Source organism: Penaeus chinensis, chromosome 27 (assembly GCF_019202785.1).
Source record: "Penaeus chinensis breed Huanghai No. 1 chromosome 27, ASM1920278v2, whole genome shotgun sequence".
In the NCBI taxonomy this organism is placed as follows: domain Eukaryota; kingdom Metazoa; phylum Arthropoda; class Malacostraca; order Decapoda; family Penaeidae; genus Penaeus; species Penaeus chinensis.
In genome coordinates this window covers 14,661,208-14,671,207 of record NC_061845.1, presented here as the reverse complement: position 1 = coordinate 14,671,207, position 10,000 = coordinate 14,661,208, and the positions used below count along the sequence as shown (strand labels likewise).

The following is a 10,000-nucleotide window of genomic DNA, read 5'->3' as shown; positions in this document are numbered from 1 at the left end:
AGTTAACCTCTAGTTTCATTGACATGGACCATTTGCATATTTCTGCATTTTATTACCACATAGCTTTATTTTTTCTTTATATTAGTTTTCCACATATATACTTAGAAGAGGTATGTACAGTAATGTCCTATATATATTTTTTTTTTTATTATTATTATTCATCTCTTTTTAATCATCTTAAATCTTCTTTTACATTAAGCAGTAATTTGATCTATTCCTTTCCAAGGTCTGTTTTTTTTTTTTTCTCTCCTTTACTCATGAAAACAGGATAATCATAGCTAACCATAATGCCTTCTCTCCACAGCACATTCGACAGACAGTATTGATACGGAAGGGAAGCAACAACCATGTGGAGAACGTTGCTGAGGAAACAGAGGCAGCCGTTGCCCAAGCCATTGCACATGAAAAAACACCAGAGGTCAGTCAATATTTTCTCTATTGATTTCCTTTTTGTAATGAATCTTTCCTCTTCCTTTTTTTCTTATTCTTTCTTTCTTTACTCCTTGTTTTTTGCCCTTTGTTGATTTTTTTATTTTTGTACTACTTGTGAATGTACATATTTTTTTCTTTTTTATCTTTTTTTTCAGTTTTTCTTTGCTCTACTAATCATGTTAGATGTGTGATTTGTAAAGTTGCTGTGATTTTTAAAAAATTACATTGATTAATTATGTTTTGGATTTTAGAGAGTAGGGATTTAATCCCAATGTTTGTAGATTGGTTAAAAAAGACTGAATTACCTGACATGGAACAGAATTTCTTTTGTCCAGAGGATCAGTTGACGAGAAATATTTCTTGAAAAAAATTACACAATTCAATCTATCATGAAAAATAATGACAATGTCTACAGTGCATGCATACCAAATAAATTGTATATACACACTTAATACAGATAAAGTTTGCTTTTGTCCATATTGATATTTCCATTTATATATTTTTACAAACCTATGAAATTTACTCAGAATAGTCATGTTATTTCATTCATAAGAAATATTCCACACTTTCTTTAGTTTACTCATAAAATTAATGTTCAGTATAATTGATGTATCTTTTCAAAGAGAATAAATTATTTTGTATTGTTATCAAATAAACACATCTGTTTTGTAAATGAACAAATGGTCTTAGTTTCATAAAAATAAAGTAATTATTTGTTTCTCTGAAGAGAAATAATCATAAAACAAACTGTGTGATTTTTTTTTTTTTTTTTTTTTTTTTTTTTTTTTTTTTTTTTGTTATTTTACTTATTAACTATCATTTGATTTTGCTGAAATATTTGATAATTGAATATTCTACTATATATATTTCTCATTTTGATTATGAAGGCAAATATTGACTTCATTGATTTCAGTCAAGCAATTTCATATCAGATATAAAAAAGTCATTATTACTATCTAATATAAAAAAGGAATTATCTGATATACTTTCTTCACATTCACTGTATATACAGGGAATAAACTTTTAAAATGTAATAATGATCATGAAAATAAAAAGCAGTTACACCATGATTAAAGACAGAATTATAACTCTGTGAATGCATTAATGCCATGCACATGAGTAGCATGTTATCATAATTAACTTCTTTAAAAGCACTGAAAGTAACTAAATAAAAGACATACATATCCTCTCGTGAGCATTAGTGACCCAGAGAGAGCTTGCGTTGTGCACCATGATGTTTTACTTCCTCTGGAGGATTAATAGTGTGTGTTTTGTCCCCCTCTCCCCCCTTTCCCTGTGTGCTATCCTCATGGCATGTAGGAAGAAGAAGAGGAGGCACTGCATGAGGAGGAACCAGAGGTGAGTCCCACAGGCATCCTTGAGTGTTGCATTGCAGGAGAAGTCACACCTAACAGTGGTGATATGTTTGTGTGCAGTATTGGTTCTGGTCATGGTAGGGTGTTTTCTCTGTTACATTTTGAATTCTTTGGGGTTTTGCTATACTTGTTTTTGTAATTATGGTGGAATCAGATTCCAGGTGTTATTTTTTATACCATATAGTGTACCTTTTTTTAAAACAGAGAGTCAGAAGCTGATTTCCAAAATGATACTTTCAATTACTATGATACAAGAAAGTATGGTTAATATAGATAGAGTTCCTAATTGTAATGACTGCAGCTTAAAAGCCAAAGGCATACAAGGGCCAAGTATGTTAATTATATTAACATTTACATTAATCCATACTTATTTTATTGGTTTAACAACAAATTAACAACCTAATCTCTGATAACATGTAAAATGAAATTACCTACACATAAACAAGTAAAAAGAATGCCTGCATCATTTACTTCTTTCATCCCATAGGTGATAGATCTGACAGAACGCAAGATAGAGGAGAGCCTGATAGCCAGGCAGCAACGAGCAGTTTTCCTGCAGCATCGTGACTTACTAACAGCAAAACCTCCACCTTTACACTCCACAACAAGTGAGGAAGTTCTCAGTTATTAGTAATCCTTTTGTAGTTTTGCTTTTGTACATGTAATAATTTTACTATATCTTGGGTTATTGATTGTCATAATAGTTACTAGCAATCTTGATAAATCTTTAATTTGAATTTGGTTCAACGGAGGGTGGAGAGGGAGGGCATGGGATATCGACATGGTAGAGAAGGGTTTGGTAGAACAGTTAATATTTTGATAAAAGATAATATGTTTATCAGAATATCTTAGTAAATATTATTCATGATGCAACTACATGAACCAAATCAAATTCACTTCTCATATTAGTATATTTATGCAATAAATCTCTCATTCCTTAGGTTCAGCCTTCACCGCACGATCAGGCAGTCATATGGCACGGCCTCTTGCCAGGGCTTTCAGTTCTCCATTGGTCACCCTTTCTCCACAGGGTTCACCCCAAGAACCTATTAATATAAGCAAACAGGTAAGAAACTATTTTTATGACAGTGAGGATTTCAAGTATTTGCCATTCCTGTATCTGACACTTGATTTGGTTGGACATTACCATATAGAGTAATCATTTGTTTAAGTATGTTAAGACATTATGCCTACTTTTACTTTATGGAAAAGGTAATACATTTTTATGTTACCAAATTATACCTCCAATGACCACTTTTTAATAATTCATAATACACACTCTTAACCAGGGAGCAACAACTGGGCTCGCCTTTGACAATCTAATGCTGAAACACCAGTGCGTCTGTGGCGATAATTCTCACCATCCAGAACATGGAGGTCGTCTTCACTCTGTGTGGGCTAGACTACAGGAAACAGGACTGATCCACCATTGCAATAGACTACGAACCCGTAAAGCAACCCTGGAAGAAATACAGTCCTGCCATAGTGAGGCTCACACACTCCTATTTGGTAAGTTAGAACAAATTTGTATGAATTTCTTTATTTTCTCTAGTAAATTCCAAAAGCATTTTTATATATATATATGTATATATATATATATATATATATATATATATATATATATATATATATATATATATATATATTTAGTAGTGCACTTTATAAGAATGGATATTCAGATAAAACCCATACAACTTTCTTTCTATGTTGCAGGAACAAATCCTTGGAATAGGCAGCGTCTAGACATGAGCAAGTTCTCTGAGTTGCCCATCAAAAGCTTTGTACGTCTACATTGCGGTGGCGTTGGTGTGGACTCAGACACAACCTGGAATGAAATGCATACATCATCTGCTGCCAGGATGGCTGCTGGCTGTGTTATAGACTTAGCATTCAAAGGTTAGAGTCTCAGAAATACTAGTAGCAGATTTATAAATATCAATAGATTTTAACATTTTTCTTTTCATTATTAAAAGAAGGAAAAATATGTGCAATCTTTAGTCAGTCAGTTCTATATTGTGACAGTACCTAATTATCCTTACTACTATAACTAGAAATATTTCTTGTCTCTTTTAGTTGCAACTGGAGAACTGCAGAATGGATTTGCACTGGTGAGACCCCCAGGCCATCATGCTGAGCACCAACAAGCCATGGGTTTCTGTTTCTTCAATTCTGTTGCCATTGCTGCTCGACAGTTACAGCAGAAGTTGAATATGGAGAAAATCCTCATTGTTGACTGGGTAAGATAAGACTTTTAAATCCATGTTTATTGTCTATAAGTTGAAGTTTTTTACATATTTGGTGGGGGGTGGTATGCAGTCATAAAATAAAAATTTTTGTTCCACTGACAGGATGTCCACCATGGAAATGGTACCCAGTCTCTGTTTTATGATGACCCACACATCTTGTACATATCCATGCATCGCTATGATGATGGGAGCTTCTTCCCTGGAACTGGTGCCCCCACTGAGGTTTGTAGAGATTGTTAATTATACAGTCATGAGTTTTTACATTTTATCATTATTACTAGCCATGCTTTGTCTTTATGTTTGTATATACAGATGTTAGGGATTTAGCAAATATATCTTTATAATGATGTAAATTACATCACATAATAGCTATTTTTAGTCTTCTAGGCTGTAGGAATGGAAATGTCATATTCATATCCTTTGCAGGTTGGTGATGGAGATGGTTATGGATTCAATGTAAACATTGCTTATTCAGGCGGCCTCAACCCTCCAATGGGGGATGCGGAGTACATGGCTGCCTTTAGAACCATTGTCATGCCTATTGCCAAGGTAAGTAGTATCAAAAGAGTGATCAAATCTCTTTCTTCTTTGATCCTTAAATGTTTTTATCATGCTAAGGTGTTTTCAGAAAACTTATTTTGCGTTAATTTTGCAGGACTTTGACCCAGATATTGTACTAGTAAGTGCAGGCTTTGATGCAGCCGATGGACATCCTTCACCTCTTGGGGGCTACAAAGTCTCTGCCAGCTGCTTTGCCCACATGACAAAACAGCTAATGACAGTTGCTCGGGGCAAGGTCTGTTACTCTGCTTTGCTTATGCCTTGTAGATCTGAGTATAAGAAACTAAATACTTTATGATTTGGTTGTTATTGTTATTTAATTCAGAAAAGTGTGTGTGTGTGTGTGTGTGTGTGTGTGTGTGTGTGTGTGTGTGTGTGTGTGTGTGTGTGTGTGTGTGTGTGTCCATCTTTCTGTCTGTCTTTCTATGTTATATATTTGTCCTTTGAATTACTTGAATTAATATTGTACATAAATAAAAGAACAAAGAAAATATAGGAATATGCTGAAGGCTTTTCACTTTTCATTGTATTGCTTCTTCATTCCTTGAAGAAGCAATACAATTTCTTCATTCCTTGAAGAAGCAATACAGTGAAAAGGCCTTCAGCATATATGTACATTTTCTTGTCTTTTCCTTTGTTGTTTTACTTACAATTGGTTCAGCATGAATCATGCTCATGATTGATTGGTTCTTACAGGTTGTGTTAGCCCTGGAAGGAGGCTATGACTTAGCCAGTATTTGTGATGCGACAGAGGCTTGTGTTCGTACTTTGACTGGTGATGATCCTCCTCCATTGTCACAGCATGAGATGACAAGACCTCCTTGTCAGAATGCTATTGAAACTCTACAAAATGTCATTGCTGTACAGGTGAGATAATGATAAGAAACAACTCAGGAGTTCAGTTTGTTGTTGCATTGTAGGCAAGATATTTATTATCCAATGTTATTTGGAATGTATTGAAAAAAAGAGATCTTTTAAAATAGTGAGTGGAAATTTATATTTTTGGGATATTTAAATTCTTGAATGCAGTTATGTAGTATTCTTATGTTCTGCAGAGTGGTCATTGGCCAGTTGTGCGTCGCCAGAGTGGAATGATTATGCTGTCCATGGTAGAGGCTCAAGGCAGAGAGGAAGAGCAGGAGACTGTGTCTGCAATGGCCTCTCTGAGAGTGGATCACCAAGGGCATCAGACACAGTATGCACTGATTTTTTAAGAATTTTTTGCTTGGGAATATGTGTAGAATACATCTTGAATGTGACTTGGCACTTAATTTGATTATATCTAAGTATCTTTTGACAGTATTGGTATGTTGTGCCTATTGGCTTTATGCACATGGCAAAGGCAGTATTAGAAGTAACAGATGTAAATTGCAGCTTGCCTTTAAATCTACATTGTTAAATTTAATAATTTACTTTTCAGGAGTCCTGAACCTCCTGCCAAGAGTCCAGCCAATGAAGCCTCCAATGATGAAGAAGAGCCAATGGAGGAGGACACAGAAGTAAAATAACCTAGGAAAAAAGGGAAGATAAAAAATAATAATAATAATAATAATGATAATAATAATAAAAAACAATAATGATTTGAAATAAGAAAGGGAGCATATAGAGTTCTGTGCACCTGATGAGAAGCTATGAGAGGATGTAAAAGAAATATAGAAACACTTTTATTATCATTTGCAGACCTCATATGCCTCCCAGATACTGTGAGTGTGGTCAACTGTGTTTGCATTTCGGAGTGCCGTTGAAGCAATCCCACATGCAGTGGGTTTGCAAGGCAAGCATCTGTTTGCCGAGTGACCAGTGATATTTAGTGTTAATTGTTCCGGTGTGGAAGATGCTTACATGCATCTTCTGTGATGAAAACTGTAAGATGTAAACAGTGGTGGTTTTTGGTGATAATGTCGAGTGGCCCTGACACTTGACAACAGTGTGGAGACAGTCCCCCAGTTGGGTGTAACACTGTAACTTATCAGGCAATGATGTGAGTCAAGATGTGATGTCTGCCCACTGTTCACATGTGGGCTGATGAACCAAAGATTAGGTAGATTTTTATGATGTGCATACATGGTGTCTTAAATTTCATAAGGTTGTAGTGTTCCATAGGTAGACAGACTGAGTTACCCAGTCGTATTTATTGATGAACCACATTTATTTTCATTACATATTATCAAAGTAAGTTTGTATGTGCTGCTGGTAGGCAGTTTCCTGACTGAATGTGCAGCCCCGTGCAAATGTATCTCAGAATGTAATGTCTGTATCATTGGACCAGCCTCCAGTTAACTCTTGACACCTTAATCAATACTTGTGCCAACCACTTAACAGATGTTTTCTGTTGACAAACTTTAACTTTGAATATGTTGTTAGTATTCATATAGTGTTTAGTAGATAAATGTATAATATACATATATATATTATATATATTCAATTTTATGTATTTCAGATTTTATTTGTTCACCTCACCTGATGGTGTAAATTCATGTCACTTAAGTGCACAAAATGTTAATTGCAAGCCTTACGTGTCAGCGGGAATGTTGGGTGGTGCCCGCCTGTTTTTGTAAGGAACCAGAAGTGTCATCATGGAGTACCCTTTTGGATATGTACGTCAGGAGTCATGCCAGAGGCTCACTTTGTACGACCCAAGGTTCCAGTGCTCCACTTTCCACATTAACTGCCTTTCTGTATCTCGTCACCCAGTGTAATTCAAAAACCATAGAGGCCAAACTATCTGGAAGGGAAAGGGACCCACTGCCTTGCTGGAACTTTACTTGTACAATTTCTTACCTCTACACCAGGTTCATGAGCACTAGTCAGAATCACAACCCCATGTCCACTGTAATTCAGGCCTCAAGATCTGTGTTCTGGTAACAAGCTCAAAGCTCTACAGTAAAGAGCCGGCCAGCCATGTGGCTTTGGGAAGGCTGCAGCGTCCCACCCGTCCCCTGTATATTGTCCTTGTATGGTCACGGTGTCCACATAATAAACTGGCATATGTTCAGCAGGCAAAGTTATTTTCTTATCCCTGTCATGCCTGTTTCTCAACTAATTCGCATGTGATATTTCATTTTTTGTATTTTTGTTTTTTGTATGTATGTTTACCCTTCATTTTCCAAATACCAAATCATTATCTTTCATACTGTTATACTATTTTACACTGTGTCTTAAAGCAAGGATACCTACATGTATATTAATTGTATCTTATGTTGTTATGTGTGTTGGAAATTCATGAAAACCTTTTTATGTAAGATTAAAGTAAGTGGTAAAGAAGTACTTGAGATTTATAAATGTGCTTAGGTTAATCTGTTTTGTTAAAATTATCTGATAATAATGATAATTTGACATTTCTTACCATACATACCTTAATCAGTTACTTTTCAACAAAACAAATATGAGGCTTATATCTTTAATGCATTCAAACTGTACTAGAGCTGTATCAGTTCAAATACCAAATACATAGTCAGCATTAATGCTAGAGTCTTTTTTCATAATTCAAAATATTATGAAACTATACCTGATACTCTGAGTATGTGGGAATCCCTGTGAAGATGCATTTTAATTCTTAGCATTTCTAGGGAGCAGCCACAATACCAGGAAATAAATAACATGTAAAGGTACTGCTCTGTAGCACTAGACATTAATATGGCTCTATATTGTCTGTGCTAGTGAAATAGTACAAATTATCAACCATTTTCTACATTATTTGAATTTTTACTGTATATGAAAAGCCTGGTTTCTTCAGAGTTGCCTCTGTATTAAAGATTACTGAAAGACATCTTTTAACTTATAAATCCATTTATCATTGCTCGAAATTTACAGTTATTCTGTTTCATTTTTGTTTCAGAATTCATTGGTCATTGTAAAGATGCTAAAAAGAATATACTATTTTTGTTCCGAGAAATCAAAATTGACTTCCCAACCAGTAACTGATACCTTAATCTGAGTACTAATTGATATATCTTTTTGTCAATTAATAAGATGACTGTATATCAATGAATACTTTCATTGTGAGCTGAAAAAATGGATGTTGTTATTTTGCTTTGTGCATGAGCATGTTACTGTCCTTGATATATACTTAGATAGTTTTTAAGAAGATTTACATAGAGAGATAACAGGGCTGGAATCTGGTGAAGTATATTGCCCTGGGGCCCGTGCTGGTTCTCGATGCCCCAGTTGGCCAGATATGATCTATTGGTCATGTTGCCATTTGTGAATAATGCTTCTATTATCAAGTATCATTGTATTAAAATAACATTTTTGCTTCTTTATCATTGTTTTCTTTAGATTCTTTGTTTGATTAGAATTATTGTTGATTTTTTAATGAAACTAAAACAATGTTTTTTGACAAGAAACATTGGTACAGATTTACAACACTTCACAACAACAGAAAAGTTTTAAAAGCTCTATCAAATTACAAGATGTCAAGAATATTACCTGCCAGGATGGCTTTTGATAATGTGAACATAGCAGTGACACAATATGGAATATTGATTTTAATTCTGAAAACTACCTTGGACAAAATGTTTAATTTGTCAGCAATTGCCTGTTGTAATTTCATTTGCTTATTACTAAAAGAAGTGTAACAAATTGAACACATTTATATCACACCAAGACACATGCACTGCCCACTTAGGCATTAATCTGAGTGTTGGTTGAATATGAATTATCAAGAAAATTGTTTTGTCTCATAGAGCTACTAGAATATATGAGTACCATAAAAAATCTGAATGTGTTTTATTAAGAAATTTCTTAAACTTTTTCCTTCTTAATTACTTATTTTACATTTTTAGTCTTATTTTTCATATATCGAAAGCCATGCAAGCAAACATGAAATGTCCAGAATGCATTCACAAATAATTAACAGAATTATGTAAAAAAAAAAAGAAAAGGAAGTGACCCAGACACGTATTACTATATATAATTGAATATATTGTGAAAGAAAGACAAATATAAATTATGAAAAGTAGCTCATGCTTTCATTAAGTAATCAAAGTTCAGATATGCAGTTTAGTAGCAGAATAATAACCACATTACACAGTAATATAGACTATGTTCATCTTTTTTATATTTTTTTTCACTAAAAAGTACTTTAAGGAAATATTACAAATTACAGTGAAATCAGTTTTAGGGATACTTCCACAAAAAAAAATACAATTAGTTGCAATGTGTGACATTGATCTAATACAATAGTTTAGATTTAATTTTGTAGTCTAACAATGAAATACCTGTATTAGAGCTTGCGTTTGTGTGTATGTCTAATGAGTGGATTCTTCCCCAGCCATGATGGATTTTTTTTATATGTGTGTGTGTGTGTTTGTGTGTGTGTGTGTGTGTATGTGTGTGTGTGTGTGTGTGTGTGTGTGTGTGTGTGTGTGTGTGTGTGTGTGTGTG

General features: G+C 34.2%; 1 protein-coding gene across 1 annotated transcript in view; it reads left to right on the top strand.

The window, feature by feature from the left end:
* LOC125039308 (histone deacetylase 4-like) overlaps positions 1-9,333 on the top strand; it is a 167,903-nt gene extending 158,570 nt beyond the window's left edge. Inside the window, exons 13-25 of the mRNA XM_047633147.1 lie at positions 305-418; positions 1,753-1,791; positions 2,296-2,416; positions 2,750-2,874; positions 3,098-3,317; positions 3,522-3,704; positions 3,882-4,045; positions 4,157-4,276; positions 4,481-4,603; positions 4,710-4,850; positions 5,312-5,482; positions 5,671-5,810; positions 6,036-9,333. Of these exons, the coding sequence (XP_047489103.1) occupies positions 305-418; positions 1,753-1,791; positions 2,296-2,416; positions 2,750-2,874; positions 3,098-3,317; positions 3,522-3,704; positions 3,882-4,045; positions 4,157-4,276; positions 4,481-4,603; positions 4,710-4,850; positions 5,312-5,482; positions 5,671-5,810; positions 6,036-6,123 (1,749 nt within the window). The 3' untranslated portion in view covers positions 6,124-9,333. The remainder of the gene's footprint in view (positions 1-304; positions 419-1,752; positions 1,792-2,295; positions 2,417-2,749; positions 2,875-3,097; positions 3,318-3,521; positions 3,705-3,881; positions 4,046-4,156; positions 4,277-4,480; positions 4,604-4,709; positions 4,851-5,311; positions 5,483-5,670; positions 5,811-6,035) is intronic.
* Positions 9,334-10,000: the final 667 nt, after the last annotated feature.